Raw genomic sequence first — 16,983 nt, 5'->3', positions numbered from 1 at the left:
ATATAATAAACACCACTGATATGCATACTTTGGGTGAATGTGTAGTATGTGAATTACATTTCAATCGAGATATTATATTAAAGATAAAATACAAGATCAAGTGTGAGAGAAAGAAAGGTGGGGGGCAGGTCTGGAAGGGGCGCAGGTCTGGAAGAGCAGGATGCATCAATTCATAGTTGCTTCTCGTAGGTGCCTCAACTGGGCAAGCCCGAGGTTTTGAACTGGTAACCTCAGCATTCCAGATCAATGCTTTACCACTGCAACACCACAGGACAGGTGATAGACTCTTTTTTTTTTTTTTTTTTTTTTTTTTTTTTTTTCATTTTTCTGAAGCTGGAAACGGGGAGAGACAGTCAGACAGACTCCCGCATGCGCCCGACCGGGATCCACCCGGCACGCCCACCAGGGGCGACGCTCTGCCCACCAGGGGGCGATGCTCTGCCCATCCTGGGCGTCGCCATGTTGCGACCAGAGCCACTCCAGCGCCTGGGGCAGAGGCCACAGAGCCATCCCCAGCGCCCGGGCCATCTTTGCTCCAATGGAGCCTTGGCTGCGGGAGGGGAAGAGAGAGACAGAGAGGAAAGCGCGGCGGAGGGGTGGAGAAGCAAATGGGCGCTTCTCCTGTGTGCCCTGGCCGGGAATCGAACCCGGGTCCTCCGCACGCTAGGCCGACGCTCTACCGCTGAGCCAACCGGCCAGGGCCGATAGACTCTTGATAAACTTTTTTTTGCTCTTTATAAGAAAAATGGAAAGAATGAAAATTCACAGTTGCATGTGAGACATTTGCTTAGCACCTTTAATGTGTTCCTCTGAAAAACTTGTGCTTACTGACTCATTACCACAAAGTGATTTATAAAATAATGATGTGGGGAGGTTCTTAAAAGTAAGTGCCATCTAGAATATGCTAGCATCAACTATAAATAGACTTGTAAAATATTAGAGTGCATCATTAAGGAAATTTCTGGATTTATTGACACCCAGCTTGTATATCCAGTATAAATAGGTTTTTAAGTTTTTTTTAAATCTTTATTTTGTTTTAGATTTTGTTTATTGATTTTTAAAGAGAAGAGAGAGAGAATGAAAGAGAGGAAGAGAGAAAAAGAAGGAGGAGAAACAGGACGTTTCAACTCATAGTAGTTGCTTCCTGTATGTGCCTTAACCAGGCAAGCCCAGGGTTTTGAACCAGTGACCTCAGCATCCAGGTCGATGCTTCATCCACTGTGCCACCACAGGTCAGGTGGCTTTTCAATTTAAACCAGAGAAATTCCTTCTTTTTAAAAAATAATTCTCTTTTCCTTTGTTTTACATACTCATTCTAGAAAATTCAGACAACTTAAAAAGTTAGAATGAAAGTAAAATTTACCTGAAATCTTATCATTAATAAAAATACAGTTAGAGACCCTTTTAGACATCTCTATGCATATACACATATAAAATTTTATGTAAATGGGTTTATATTATATAGAAAAACAAGACTTTGCTTTATATTCAGTTCTGAATCTGTTAGAGGCATTTCTTTTATTTATTTATAATTTACAAGTCTGCAAAAGGAAGCTAGATCCAAAATATGTGATGTTTCTCCCCCCCCCCTTTTTTTAAAGTTAGAAATTCCTTAACTTTTTATTCCTGTACCACTATCACAATTTACAGGACAACATACCTGATGTAATGAAAAGAAAAAAACAAAGCTACGACAGAGAAAAGACCTCAGGAATGTACATCTACTTGACACTACATTGCATTAATCAATAGCTGCACTTTTTTTTTTTTTACAAAAGCTGCACTTTTGTGGCTATGACAGTCCTGAACAAGAAGGGTTTCCTGTTTAAGTACAGTAGCAGTAACTTCTCTGACTATGGATCATTGTGCTTCCTTCCTTCCTTCCTTCCTTCCTTCCTTCCTTCCTTCCTTCCTTCCTTCCTTCCTTCCTTCCTTCCTCCCTCCCTCCCTCCCTCCCTACCTCCCTTCCTTCCTCCCTCCCTCCCTTCCTTCCTTCCTCTCTTTTCTTTCCTTCTTTCCTTCTTTCTTTCTTTCTTTCTTTCTTTCTTTCTTTCTTTCTTTCTTTCTTTCTTTCTTTCTTTCTTTCTTTCTTTCTTTCTTTTCTTTCCTTCCTTCCTTCCTTCCTTCCTTCCTTCCTTCCTTCCTTCCTTCCTTCCTTCCTTCCTTCCTTCCTTCCTTCCTTCCTTCCTTCCTTCCTTTCTTTCTTTCTTTCTTTCTTTCTTTCTTTCTTTCTTTCTTTCTTTCTTTCCAGAGACAGAGAGAGAGTCAGAGAGAGGGATAGATAGGGACAGACAGGAACAGAGAGAAATGAGAAGCATCAATCATTAGTTTTTTGTTGTGGCACTTTAGTTGTACATTGATTGCTTTCTCATATGTGCCTTGACGGGGGTGGGGGCTACAGTAGACCTAGTAACCCGTTGCTCAAGCCAGCAACCTTGGGTCCAAGCTGGTGAGCTTTGCTCAAACTAAATGAGCCTGCGCTCAATCTGGCGACCTCGGGGTCTCAAACCTGGATCCTCCGCATCCCAGTTCGACGCTCTATCCACTGCGCTACTGCCTGGTCAGGCTCATTGTTCTTTCTGTGGCAGATTTTTATAGTTCCTCTAATGCATTTGGGATGATTGTCTCAAAGTAACCTCCAGCTTTCCTGACAACTTCTCGCTCTCTCTCCTGCTAAGAACTGTAGACCTTTTCTTGATATTTTAGAACCTTCTGCTACTATTGTATATCTACCACTTCCACCACCAGATCTATAACCACCATCATAGGGATTGTCCAAGCTTCTTCCAGCAAAACAGCTCCCTTCATGGGTCTGTAATTTAATTGCTGCTGTCCAGTCTAATTTCCAAAATTATTCTAGTTCCCACCACCAAGTTACCACCAAAATTCCCCTCATCATTGTAACCATCATATCTACCACCACCGCTACCATATTCACCACCTTGGTTTCCATATCCTGGTCCACCACCACCACCATAGTCTCCTCTACTACTATAACCAGGACCACTGCCATAATTGTCCCCATCACCTCCAAATTCATTATATTCACCTCCCCCATAACTACCTCTGCTGCCACCTCCACCACCAAAGCCTCCTCTTCCACCAGTTTCCACCATTGCCAAAGTTACCTTCACCACCTCCAAAGTTTCTTCCACGACCTATAACGTTGCCAAATCCACCTCCACAACCTCTTTGTGATCCAGCAGACTGCATTTCTTGTTAGAAAGGACCTTTTTCACTTCACAATTATGCCCATTAATGTGTGGTATTTCTGAACAATAATTTTATCAACTGTATCATGATCATCAAATGTTACAAATGCAAATCCTCTTTTTTTCCCAGTCTGCCTGTCTTCCATAACTTCTATGGTTTCAATCTTGCCATACTTTTCAAAGTAGTCTCTCAAATTATATTCTTCTGTGTCTTTTTTAATACCACCAACAAAAATTGTCTTCCTTTTAGCTGGGCACAAGGCTTTACAGAATCCTCTCTAGAAACAGCTTTCTCTGGTTCCACCACACTCCCATCAACCTTGTGTGGTTGAGCACACATTGCTGCATTCACCTTCAACACAAGATTAAGTCACAAAACCAAATCCCTGGGAATGTTTTGTTTGAGGGTCTCTCATCCCCACACAATATGTGAGTGTACCCCATTGCTCAAAATGTTCTCTTAAACTGTCTTTAGTTTCAAAGCTCAGACCACTGATAAACAGTTTTCTCAACTGCTATAGTTCCTTCGGATCACGGCCCTCCATTTTGACACTGGACTCACCTCTTTTAACTCGAGTTCAATATGAGCTTTTTTCGAACTAGAGAATCTATGTGGATATTGGTTAAATTAATATAAAGCTAGTGAGACCATCTTTTGAGTAATTTTTTAAAATTTTTATTTATTTATTCATTTTAGAGAGGAGAGAGAGATACAGAGAGAGAGGAGAGAGAGGCAGGGGGGAGGAGCTGGAAGCATCAACTCCCATATGTGCCTTGACCAGGCAAGCCCAGGGTTTCGGACCAGGGACCTCGGCATTTCCAGGTCGACGCTTTATCCACTGCGCCACCACAGGTCAGGCTAGTGAGACCATCTTAATAGCTTATTTGATTAATACAGGCACAATTTATGAACTAACAAAATCCATTACAAATCTTATTTTTTAAGTTATAAGGATTTTGCAGATAGCCCAAGGGTTGGAATTAAGAGGCCACATTCCAGAATGGTAAAGAGAGATTCTGTAGCATAACAGTTTGACAAAAAAGAATCCTTAGGCTGGGCCAGTGGATCAGGGGTAGTATGTTGGCTGGCATATGGATGTCCTGGGTTCAATTCCTGGTCAGGGTACACAGAAGCAACCATCTGCTTCTCTGCCCCTCCTCCTCTTGCTTCTCTCTCTCTCTCTCTCTCTGTCCCCTTCCTGCAGTCATGGCTTGATTGGAGTGAGTTGGCCCCGGGTGCTGAGGATGGCTCTGTGGCCTCCACCTCAGGCACTAAGAAAAGCCCGGTTGCTGAGCAATGGAGCAATGCCCTAGTGGACAGAGCATTGCCCCCTAGTGGGCTTGCTGGGTGGATCCCGGTGAGGTTGCTAGCAGGAGTTTGTCTCTGCCTCCCCTCCTATCGCTTTAAAATAATAATAATAATAATAATAATAATAATAATAATAAAAAGGAATCCTTATCTCTTTACATGATCTATCAAGAGTAAAAGAATCTGAAACATAGCATAGAAAAGAAACATACAGCGGATCCTTGGATTACGACAATCTTGACATATGATGTTTTTAGTTTAGGACACTAACTCCCATAAAAACAAAAAAATTCAGACTTGAGTGTTTCAGTTTATGCCATTAGGGTTGTACAGCAATGACAGATTCAATAAGATATACAGAGCTGTTATGGATGCCTTGCAATGCTATAGGCAGATTTTGGAGGAGAAGAAATCATCAACCTTCCAGACTAGCCTGGAACAATTATTTATTTATTTATTTATTTATTTATTCATTCATTCATTTTTAGAGAGGAGAGAGAGAGACAGAGAGAGAGAAGGGGGAGGAGCTGGAAGCATCAACTCCCATATGTGCCTTGACCAGGCAAGCCCAGAGTTTTGAACTGGCGACCTCAGCATTTCCAGGTCGATGCTTTATCCACTGCGCCACCACAGGTTAGACTATATTTTTTTATTTATTCAGTTTTTAGAAAGGAGAGAGAGAGGGAGAGAGAGAGAGAGAACAGAGAGAGAAGGGGGGAAGAGCAGGAAGCATCAACTCCCATATGTGCCTTGACCAGGCAAGCCCAGGGTTTCGAACCGGCGACCTCAGCATTTCCAGGTCGATGCTTTATCACTGCGCCACTCCTTTTTTTTTTTTTTTTGTATTTTTCTGAAGCTGGAAACTGGGAGAGACAGTCAGACTCCCACATGCGCCCGACCGGGATCCACCCGGCACGCCCACCAGGGGCGAAGCTCTGCCCACCAGGGGGCGATGCTCTGCCCCTCCGGGGCGTAGCTCTGCCGCGACCAGAGCCACTCTAGCGCCTGGGGCAGAGGCCAAGGAGCCATCCCCAGCGCCCGGGCCATCTTTGCTCCAATGGAGCCTTGGCTGCGGGAGGGGAAGAGAGAGACAGAGAGGAAGGAGGGGGGGTAGAGAAGCAAATGGGCGCTTCTCCTATGTGCCCTGGCCAGGAATCGAACCCGGGTCCCCCACACGCCAGGCCGACCGGCCAGGGCCCACTCCTTTTTATATATTGATGAAAAACATAAAACATATCTCTCAAGGACAAAAGCTAAAAGCCAACTAAAGCTAGAAAAAAAGGATAGAATGAGCATCATAGCCACTATTATTATTTTTTAATATGAAGGAATATGCACAGGAAAATTATAAAATGTATATAATAGTCTCAAGATAATACATTCTTTTGCTGTCAATTAAAAAAAAAAATTAGTGCCTGACCTGTGGTGGTGCAGTGGATAAAGCGTTGACCTGGGATGCTGATGTCACTGGTTCAAAACCCTGGGCTTGTCTGGTCACAGCACATATGGTAGTTGATGCTTCCTACTCCTCCCCTGTCCTTCTCTCTCCTTTATCCTCTCACACTCTCTCTTCCCCCTGCTCTCTAAAATGAATAAATTAAAAAATAAAAATAAAAATTATTTAGTAAGAAAGAGAGACAGACAAGGAGAGAGATGAGAAGCATCAACTTTTAGTTGTGGCACTTTAGTTGTTATTCATTGATTGCTTCTCATACATGCTTTGTGGGGGATGCAGATGAGCCAGTGACTACCTGCTCAATCAAGCCTGCGACCTTGTGCTTCAAGCCAGTGACCTTTTGGACTCAAGCCCACAACTATGGTATCATGTCAGTGAACCCACACTCACGCTGGTGAGTTCATGCTCAAGCTGATGAAGTCAGGGTTCAAACCTGGTACTTCAGCATTCCAGGTTGATGCTCTATCCACTTTGCCATTACTGGTGAGGCCAATTTTTTGGTTTTTTACATTTCATTTATCTCCAGGTTCTTCTTACCTCAGATTAAATAGAATAAAAATGTTTTAATAATGCCCTGGCCAGTGGTTCAGTGGATAGAGTGTTGGCCCAGTATATAGATGTCCTGGGTTCATTTCCCAGCCAGGGCATACAGGAGAAGCACCCATCTGTTTCTCCACCTTTAACCTTCTCCTTTCTCTCTATCTCTCTCTTCCCCTCCTGCAGCCAATGCTCTATTAGTGCGAGTTGGCCCAGGCACTGAGGATGGCTTCATGGCTTCCTCCTCAGGTGCTAGAATGGCTCTGGTTGTAACAGAGCAACGGCCCAGATGGGCAGAGCATTGCCCCCTAGTGGGCATACTGGGTGGATCCCTGTTGGGCATATGCGGGAGTCTGTCTCTCTGCCTCCCTGCTTCTCACTTCAGAAAAATACAAAAAAAAAAAAATTGTTATCACAAGAAAAAAATTTAATTGTATGATGAATGTTAACTAGACTTGTGTAATCATTTCACAATGTATACAAATATTGAACCATTATGTTATAGACTTAAAGGTGGTATGTTATATATCCTTGTACCTTGATTTAAAAGAATTATATGCCTGACCAGGTGGTGGCACAGTGGATAGAACGTCAACCTGGGACACTGAGGACCCAGGTTAGAAACCCTGAGGTGGCTGACTTGAGTGTGGGCTCATCATCAACATGATCCCATGGTCACTGGCTTGAAGCCCAAGGTTGCTGACTTGAGGCCAAGGTCCCTGGCTTTGGCAAGGGGTCACTGCCTTGGCTGGAACCTCCCGCCCTCACACACACATAAGGCACCTATGAGAAAACAATAAACTAAGATGCTACAATGAAGAATTGATGCTTCTCATCTCCTTCCCTTCCTGTCTCTCAAATAAATAAACTTTAGTCCACTGGTATTTGACCAGAACAGGATACCATGATAGCACAAGACAATTCCTTATCCTTGGATCCTTAGCCTTTCCGTCCGTTGAACTTATCAGGTGTTCTATTGTTGGAAAAACCCTTTATCCAAACTGTTTCTCTTACCATCTTGTGCTGATGCCTACGATTGCAGTATTCGAGTTTTGTTCTTTGAAGTGATTGGGGTATGAAAATAAGCTTGTAAGACCTGATGATGCATTTGGAATATTCATCATTTAATGTTAGTTGTATGAGACTCAACAGCCAATCAGACCTTTGGCTGTGCATTAGAAGATATCAATTCTTACTAGCATTTTTAACTATTATAATGGAACCAAAACTTAAAAATATCATGGATGTTATCTAGTTACATTTAGATATAATTTTATAATTTATAAGTTTTATAATATACTAAGATAATTTAAGTCATAATATAGCCTGACCAGGTGGTGGCGCAGTGGATAGAGCATAGAACTGGGATACGAAGGACCGAGGTTCAAGACCCCAAGGTCACCAGCTTGAGCGTGGGCTCATCTGGTTTGAGCAAAGCTCGTCAGCTTGGACCCAAGGTTGCTGGCTCGAGCAAGGGGTTACTCGGTCTGCTGAAGGCCCGCGGTCAAGGCACATATGAGAGAGCAATCAATGAACTAAGATGGTGCGACAAGAAACTAATTGATCTCTTTCCGTTCCTATCTGTCCCTGTCTATTCCTCTCCCTGACTCTCTCCATAAGAAAAAATAAATAAAATAATAATATATGTGTATACCAGTAAAATTACTCTTTCTCTTCAATATACTAATACATAAAAAACTTTTGACACCCCAACAGAAAACACAAGTCTGAACTCATTTAAGACAGGGAATACTTTATTCAAACCCATCAGAGAAATGGACAGTTGAGTCTGTAACAAAGCATTGTTTTAAAGCATAGGCCAATTAATTGTTTAGAGTACTCGCTGCTACATTCAAATTAAGACCACAGCTTTTAAATGTTTAAAACAGAATAAGTTTCCCTGTAAAAGCAGCACCGTTGTGACATTTAAACTTTAATATTCCTCTCCTTCTTCCTCACCCTCTCCTTCAACAGAATCCACACCAACCTCCTCATAATCCTTCTCAAGGGCAGCCATGTCCTCACGTGCCTCGGAGAACTCTCCTTCCTCCATGCCCTCACCCACATACCAGTGAACAAAGGCACGCTTGGCATACATCAGGTCAAACTTGTGGTCCAGGCGAGCCCAGGCCTCAGCAATAGCTGTGGTGTTGCTCAGCATGCACACAGCTCGCTGCACTTTGGCCAGGTCTCCACCAGGGACCACAGTGGGAGGCTGGTAATTAATGCCAACTTTGAAGCCAGTGGGGCACCAGTCTACAAACTGGATAGTACGCTTGGTCTTGATGGTGGCAATGGCTGCATTGACATCTTTGGGAACCACATCACCTCGGTACAGCAGGCAGCAAGCCATGTATTTACCGTGGCGAGGGTCACATTTCACCATCTGGTTGGCTGGCTCAAAGCACGCATTGGTGATCTCTGCTACAGAAAGCTGTTCATGGTAGGCTTTCTCAGCAGAGATGACAGGGGCATATGTGGCCAGAGGGAAGTGGATGCGGGGATAGGGCACCAGGTTGGTCTGGAATTCAGTCAGATCAACATTCAGGGCTCCATCAAACCTGAGGGAAGCAGTGATGGAGGATACAATTTGACCTATCAACCTATTCAGGTTAGTGTAGGTTGGGCGTTCAATATCAAGATTTCTACGACAGATGTCATAGATGGCCTCATTGTCAACCATGAAGGCACAGTCAGAGTGCTCCAGGGTGGTGTGAGTGGTGAGGATGGAGTTGTAGGGCTCAACTACAGCTGTGGAAACCTGGGGTGCTGGGTAAATAGAGAACTCCAGCTTGGACTTCTTGCCGTAATCGACAGAGAGACGTTCCATCAGCAGGGAGGTGAACCCGGAACCAGTTCCCCCACCAAAGCTGTGGAAAACCAAGAAGCCCTGAAGACCTGTGCACTGGTCAGCCTGTTAGAAAAAAATAATACAGGAAACATAGTTACTGATTTTTGTGATACAAAATATATTTTCACTTTTTATACAAATCTAAGGACACAGACCTTATTTTGACTAACACTTTAAAAACTGTAGGCCTTACTGGAATAACTTGACATTTCTTTCTTTCTTTTTTTTAGATTTTATTTATTGGTTTTAGAGAGAAGAGAGAGAGAAAAGCTGGGAGAGGGAAGAACAGAAGCACCAACTCGTAGTTGCTTCTCCTATGTGCCTTGACCCAGCAAGACAGGGGACTTGTATCAGCAACCTCTGCATTCCACGTCCGACGCCTTATCCACTGTGCCACCACAGGTCAGGCACAACATTTCTTAATTTAAAATATCTTCATTAAAATTTATGAAATGATACCAAATAATCTATGTTTTGAATTTTTAACATACTGTAAAGGAATAATTCTTCTTATTACATTTCAATTCTGTATTTGAAAAAAAGCATTATTTTAAATGTCTTTCGTAGAATCATTAATTTATTTTACTTTTAGAACAAACATACCAGTTTCCGAATTCGGTCCAAGACGAGGTCAATGATCTCCTTGCCAATGGTGTAGTGTCCACGGGCATAGTTATTGGCAGCATCTTCTTTGCCTGTGATGAGCTGCTCAGGGTGGAAGAGCTGGCGGTAGGTACCAGTGCGAACTTCATCTGGAAAAAGGAAGCCAGGCGGCCACCCGTCACTAACAACCTGCACCAGCCTGCCTAACCCCAGGGCAGGCACAGAGCCCCCAGGACATACTTCCTGTCTCAGACCCCTGGGATCTCACTCAGGTTACTGAGATCAACTCACCAATGACTGTGGGTTCCAGGTCTACAAACACTGCCCTAGGCACATGCTTGCCAGCGCCTGTCTCACTGAAGAAGGTATTGAAAGAGTCATCTCCCCCTCCAATGGTCTTGTCACTTGGCATCTGGCCATCGGGCTGGATGCCGTGTTCCAGGCAGTAGAGCTCCCAGCAGGCATTGCCAATCTGGACACCAGCCTGGCCAACATGGATGGAGATGCACTCACGCTATTGGAAGGAAATGAGAAAAACTGTAAACATAGGCTGTGTTAACATTTTGAATTTTCAGTAGATTTCTAAAAATATTTCTAGTAGTATACAGATATTCTTCAAATTTATCTAAGTTCATGTCCCTAACATAATAGAAATGATTAAGGAAAAGCACCCCTACAAATGCTGCAGATGGGCATGGCCTGAGTAATTAATGTTGTACTGTTTAGCACATGGTGCAAGCCCATTGTTCCTACCAGCATGCTTGAGTAGATTTTTCACATTTAAAAAATATTCAAAGCACTGATTTTATAAAACGAAGTAAGTTAAATTCAACCATTAATTGAAATCAATATTACTACCCTGTTCTGCTTTAAATAAAGATAAAAGTTTAATCTAAATGATTTGGTATTTCAACATGAGCATCTGTACTGCAGCTGAGGCTAGAAGCCACACCCTTCTGCAGTCTATCTGCAGAATTCATCTGTACTTGGGGGTTTGAAGCTGAACAAGGGCTGACTCCTGAACTGCTGCATTTGCTGTGCCTGGTACTAGCCTGTACTGTCTGCTACATTATTTAACAGAGCAAGCTCTATTTCCAGAAACTGCCTACATGATCTCATTGTGCCGTTCTGCCAGTTTTCCTCCGCTGAACCAGGCTGGGACCATATGCCTAAATTGAAATGAATTAATGAAGTTGTGTTAGAACAAACAATAGCTGGACATGGAATATAATTCTTCTTTGCAGAAATTTCATTACTTTTTAAAAAGTTTCTCCAGAATCTTCTCTACTATAAAAAACTGAAAAATTATTCTTTAAAACAGTTCCTAAATTAGAAACAAATATCGCATGAGAAGCTACCAAACAAAGAATAAAACCCAGTGAAAGGATAATGAAATATTTCTTTAAAACAACAAAATAGTACCTATTTTCATTCTGAGATTTTTCTACCCAGCACAGAATGTTCACACTCAATGGTCTTTATGGCTACAACTTCATTGTCTATTCACTGACAGGGGGGTGGGGCAGGGAAGGGCGTTTCCCTGGGTCCTGACCATTAGGGTACCTTGGCTCGCATAGTGGTTTTCCTCACTGAACACAGTGCCAACAGATAGACACACTCTAGTCAGTCAGGGCGGGGTAGCCCAGGACCAGATTTTAAAGGACTTGTCAAGTGAATTGTGATTTTGCTCCTCAAGAAAAAAATATTTCATCTTCATCTAAGTTTTAGCAATGAATGAAAAACCTAACACCTACAGTTCCACAATGATGAAAGGCTTATTAAGTTTTCTCCTGATAGAAGAGGTTTAGCAAAAGCCAACCCCGCCCAGTGGCTCCAAGGCCAGAAAAGCCAGAAACAAACAACTCCACCCCTGCGCCGCCCTGACGCCTGCTACCACCGGCTTCAACAGAAACTAACCAGTTTTTCCTTGTTAATGTATTCCCCATCTTTATAAAATGCCTACGAATCAGCGAGGGAACTTGGGAAGCTTTTTTTTTTTTTTTTTTTTTTAATTAACCCAAGGGTCTACTTTGTCCCAGTCCTTCCCTCCCCCCACTCCCAGCTACACCCACCGACCCCTGGTCTTTTAGGGCGACTCCTCCTCTCCCTGGCCCTGGGGAAACACGCGGGAAGAAAAGAGCCTCTCCGAGTCACTCGGAGACGGTGTACATATACACTGGGGCCAAACAGGAGACGCCACGATCGTCTTTCCCTGCCCGAGACACTTTCATCACCAACAGATGGGCTGCTGGAGGCTCCGAAAGGCTCGGATAACAAAAAACCCTTCCAAACCGCCTTTGTTTTTCCCCACGGTTCTGCCGCGCCCTGGGCACAGTTCTTTCTGAGCTCCTCCTGCACTCTGCACTGCGGCGGCGGCCAGCTCAAGGATTTGGGACAAAGCTTAACCTCGCCAACAAAGCGTAAGGCTCCTCTTGCCAAAGATACTGTAAAGGGAAAAGGACTTCATATTTTCCAAGTACCCTGGAAGACTGACCCCACCCAACGACCACAAAGAGCCAGAGAAAACAGATTCCTACCATGGTTGCTGTTTTGCTGCTGCCAAATGGAAGGTGGAGAGGAAGAGGAGAGGTTGTTGCTTCTTACAGCACGACTCTTAGGCGGTCGATGTAAGAGAACCTGCGGCACATGGGCGGATGCAGCTCCCTATATACAACTCAGTCACCATGGGGATGGGCTGGGGCCTTTTCCTGTTGGTCCAGACCCCTCAATCTGCCCAGAGAAGCCATGACGGGAGAGTTGTGATTGGTGCAAACGACATGGGATGAGGTAATCTCTCCCCCACCCCCTTTCCCCTAGCATCCATAGACTGCATCCTTCAGACAAAGAGACCGAGAAAGAACAGTCAGCCGAGCATCCATTATAGGGTGGGGTTGGGGAGGGGGGTGCAAAAGAGAAGAAAGAGTTGAGGGTGGATGATTTTACGGTGCTTAAACCTCCAACTACAGTAAAAACCACCAATGTAAGTTTTTTTTCCCAACATTTAATCGCAGATTTTGTGTTGAGATGAAATATTTAATGGAAAATTACTCCCAGTTCCTCCGTCAAATTATACTGAACCACATTCGGTGAGGATTGAACATCTCAAATTGCTTTAAAAATAAAGAAGAGATAAGAATGATGTTTAAAATGGCTTGGGTAAATGTAATTTTTTAAATGAAAAAAGGTTCAGTAATAGAGACATCCAAAATGGTTTTTCAGGTTCAAATAATTTATTTTCAGACATTCGTTTGCACCTCTCCCCCAAATAACTAAACAAAAATGGAAGATGGAAAGAATAACCATACTAAATATGGAAGCACACAAGTAGTTCTAACATGGCAATAATTGAGGTCTAATGAACATACCATAGTTAAATGGTTTACTAGAAATATTCCTTTACTAGAAGTCTATGTAATATATTTTATGTAGTGTATTGTTCCTTACAATGAATCATCTTTTCTGATAAAGAACTGAGAAAATACAAGGAGAAAGCATTGAGTTCAGAAGCTAGTACTACCTGATCAGACAGTTATATTCTGTATTATTCTGTTTCCTGGAATGAGAAAAGTAACAGACACCAAATTAAGAAGGAGAATTGTACAGTGTAAAAAGAAGACCATTTTGTAATGTTGCCTCCATCCACAGATAACTGTAATGTCAGCTCAATAACTACATTTCTTTTTTTTTATGTAGCTCTTGTGTGAATTTGGTAAATCTCCTCTAAGAAGCAACTGTGGGAATTGTAGCCAGCCTCATACCGTTGCTATTCAACTAGAGACTGGTGGTTGCTCAATTGCCTCTTGGGACAAAAAGGCTTTACTTTCACTTCCTAGGAAATGAATTGCAGTAACATTCTTTTGCTACTTAGAAAGGCTCCATTATCAATAAAAATAGGCTATGCAGAATAAGACTCTGGACTGGGTGCCTCCTGACATTGATGAAATCTCAGAGTGAGAGGTTTGTAATGGTCACAAAATTGAAAATTTGTATTTTCCCTTTGGTTGTCAGTGACATATTTTTAGGGTCTGCAGCACCATTTACAGTGCTTTGCCGAGCCCATTCATTCCTGCTGGCTGGCAGGCAGAGCAGGGTGTGGGAGGGAGGGACTTGAGGAGACAGCTGCTGTAAGGTTGTGATGTTACAATAATGGCCATGGATTTTTCTAGCCTGCAAACCACAGCTCTGCTTTACATGTTCAAATTTGCTTCACTAATCTTCCCTAGGGGAGAAAAACCCAATGTATGAATTATTTTATCTACTTTTTGCATGTGTCACAGGAAAAATAATCTTCAATATCATCTTATCTTTCTTCAGAAAATAAAAATATACTTCAGTAAAGAGACAAGAAAATTAAGGACAACCTGAATACTTCTTTCTAAATTCAGAATTACATTTAACAAAAATAAGAATTAAGTGACATGGGGGGGGTAAGGATTAATTAAGTAGCTCATTGAAAAATACTTCCTTCAAAATTTTAACAATGAAATAAATTAGACACTGCTAGACCATAGTAAAATGTACAAATCTTTTGGGAATGAGAGGCACAGTCTTGAATTTTATTTTCTTTACATTATAAAAGAAATATGTCATTTGCCCAGTAGTCTCAATTCTTTATACAGTTTACACTGAGGATTAAATAAAAAAGAGGAGGTTCATGCAATTGATTCTTTGTAATTCTATCTCAGTGCCATTCTGTTCCTTATGTAAATGAGGAAATTTTTTCTCCCCTTGGGCATAAGTAACAATAAGATCTAGGTCAGAAATAGACTATTTGAGCACTGATAATCTTAAATATATAAATGGGAGAGCAGGGGGAAAAAACTAATCTCTTCTTTTTGTTCCTTGTCTGATTAATAGTGTGCCAACTATGGGAGGCAAAAAAATATTTTTTTTTATTCGTTTACTTCTTATTTTCAGTGCCAATTTCTTTAACTTACATTAGCTATCCCACTAATGGATTCATTATTGTCCATAGTAAGATTAGGATAAAACTTTCTCTTTTTTCTTTCATAATATTGTGGAATTAAGCTTTTTTGTGTGTCTATACTTTATCTCCATTAAAATGTGAATGCTAGTCTCTGGCAAAGTGCTTAGTGTACAATGGGCATTATACATGTTGGTTGAATTAAATGAACAGCTCTCTGTGCATATTTTCATTAACTATTATCATGGTTAGTAATTTATTTATTTAAATTTTTTGTGAGACGGTGAGAGACAGAAAGAGGGACAGATAGGGACAGAAAGACTGGAAGTGAGAGAGATGAGAAGCATCAATTCTTTGTTGCGGCACCTTAGTTGTTCACTGATTGCTTTCTCATATGTGCCTTGACCTGGGGGGGGGGGGCTACAGCAGACCGAGTAACCCCTTGCTCAAGCCAGCGACCTTGGGCTCAAGCTGGTGAGCCTTGCTTAAACCAGTTGAGCCCGTGCTCAAGCCGGCAACCTTGGGGTTTCAAACCCGGGTCCTCTGCATCCCAGTCTGAAACTATCCACTGTGCTACCGCCTGGTCAGGCTAAAAGTATTATTTTTTAAGATTTTATTTATTCATCTTATAGAGAGGGGGAGTGAGAGCGAGAAGTATCAACTCATAGTTATTTCACTTTAGTTGTTCATTACTTGCTTGTTGTTTGTTGTATGTGCCTTGACCAGGCAAGCCCAGGGATTTGAACTGGTGACCTTAGAATTCCCGGTTGATGGTCTGTCCACTGCACCACCACAGACCAGGTTAAAAATATTTAACAAAGTATTTTACTTTTTAAATATATATACAATAAGCATTTACTGAGTGTCTGTAGTAAGCCCTAGACCATTCTAAATACTGTGAGAATTCAGAGGTGGTAGCATGGCCCCTTTCACCAGAATCTTCCAATCTAATTGAAGAAATAAAACAAGAACATGTATATCAGTTTGAGAATGGGCCTGACCTGTGGTGGCATAGTGGATAAAGTGTTGACCTGGAACACTGACGTTGCCGGTTCAAAACCCCAGGCTTGCCTGGTCAAGGCACATATGGGAGTTGATGCTTCCTGCTCCTTCCCCCTTCTCTCTCTCCTCTCTCTCTAAAAATGAATAAATAAAAAAAATTAAAAAAAAATGAGAATGGTATGTGTTTGTGTGTATATGGGGAAGAGTCTTATAGACTCCATTGCATGACTCTGTGTATCTTAACTTATGTAGGAAACAAGAGTTGTCTAACACGTTTTTTTCCACTTTTTTACCTCCTATTTATCCTTAAATTCATTCCAATCTGGATTCTACTCCAGCCACTCCTTAAAACCATGTTTCTTGCTAAATCCACTTGACACTTTAGTTCTTGTTGACCTGTGAATGCTTTGTTACAGTTTACTATTCTTGAGACACTTTCTTCCCTTGGCCTGAAAAACTACATTTTATGGATTTTATTTCTATATTTTTTGCTTTTTTTTCCCCTCCTCTCCTAGTCTTCAAATGTTGAAGTTCCTTAAGGTTCAGTCCTAGGCCTTTCCCTCATTTTATTCTGCGAGATCTCATCCACTCCTAATTATTTGTTATGCAGTAAAGATATGTTTTGTGCATTCTTGTTTTTATGCAATTTTTCTTTTTTTGTATTTTTCTGAAGTTGAAAACAGGGAGGCAGTCAGACAGACTCCTGCATGCACCCGACCGGGATCCACCCAGCATGCCCACCAGGGGGCGATATTCTGCCCATCTGGGGTATTGCTCTGTTGCAACCAGAGCCATTCTAGCGCCTGAGGCAGAGGCCACAGAGCCATCCTCAGCGCCCGGGCCAACTTTGCTCCAATGGAGCCTTGGCTGCGGGAGGGGAAGAGGGAGACAGAGAGGGAGGAGAGGGGGAGGGGTGGAGAAGCAGATGAGCACTTCTCCTGTGTGCCCTGGCCAGGAATTGAACCCAGGACTCCTGCATGCCAGGCCGATGCTCTACCACTGAGCAAACTGGCCAGGGCCTTTTATGCAATTTTTATTTATTTATTTTTTTATTCATTTTAGAAAGGAGAGGGAGAGACAGAGAGAGAG

General features: G+C 42.3%; 2 protein-coding genes, 1 long non-coding RNA gene and 1 pseudogene across 3 annotated transcripts in view; 1 reads left to right on the top strand and 3 right to left on the bottom strand.

The window, feature by feature from the left end:
* Positions 1-12,599, bottom strand: part of TUBA1B (tubulin alpha 1b) — a 30,322-nt gene extending 17,723 nt beyond the window's left edge. Inside the window, exon 1 of the mRNA XM_066368782.1 lies at positions 12,506-12,599. Within this exon, the coding sequence (XP_066224879.1) occupies positions 12,506-12,508 (3 nt within the window). The 5' untranslated portion in view covers positions 12,509-12,599. The remainder of the gene's footprint in view (positions 1-12,505) is intronic.
* Positions 2,820-6,425, bottom strand: LOC136393892 (heterogeneous nuclear ribonucleoprotein A3-like; annotated as a pseudogene).
* On the bottom strand, positions 8,248-12,643 carry LOC136394918 (tubulin alpha-1A chain). The gene is made up of 4 exons (XM_066368783.1): positions 12,506-12,643; positions 10,260-10,482; positions 9,969-10,117; positions 8,248-9,428 (listed from the first exon to the last, which is right to left on the bottom strand). The coding sequence occupies exons 1-4, from the start codon at positions 12,506-12,508 to the stop codon at positions 8,448-8,450; spliced, it is 1,356 nt and encodes a 451-aa protein (XP_066224880.1). The 5' UTR covers positions 12,509-12,643; the 3' UTR covers positions 8,248-8,447.
* LOC136394925 (uncharacterized) overlaps positions 9,600-16,983 on the top strand; it is a 98,538-nt gene continuing 91,154 nt past the window's right edge. Inside the window, exon 1 of the long non-coding RNA XR_010749249.1 lies at positions 9,600-9,767. This is a non-coding gene — a long non-coding RNA (uncharacterized lncRNA). The remainder of the gene's footprint in view (positions 9,768-16,983) is intronic.

The sequence above is a fragment of the Saccopteryx leptura genome, chromosome 2 (genome assembly GCF_036850995.1).
Source record: "Saccopteryx leptura isolate mSacLep1 chromosome 2, mSacLep1_pri_phased_curated, whole genome shotgun sequence".
In the NCBI taxonomy this organism is placed as follows: domain Eukaryota; kingdom Metazoa; phylum Chordata; class Mammalia; order Chiroptera; family Emballonuridae; genus Saccopteryx; species Saccopteryx leptura.
The sequence above is the reverse complement of the archived record's forward strand: the minus strand, read 5'-3'. Positions and strand labels throughout refer to the sequence as shown.

What these genes read in the sequence shown, in the direction of transcription:
- LOC136394918 (XM_066368783.1), bottom strand. An exon ending in CCTGGAACCCACAGTCATTG is followed by an intron (nt 10,118 to 10,259) that starts GTGAGTTGATCT and finishes TCCTTTTTCCAG; the next exon opens with ATGAAGTTCGCACTGGTACC. An exon ending in TGGACCGAATTCGGAAACTG is followed by an intron (nt 9,429 to 9,968) that starts GTATGTTTGTTC and finishes TTTTTCTAACAG; the next exon opens with GCTGACCAGTGCACAGGTCT.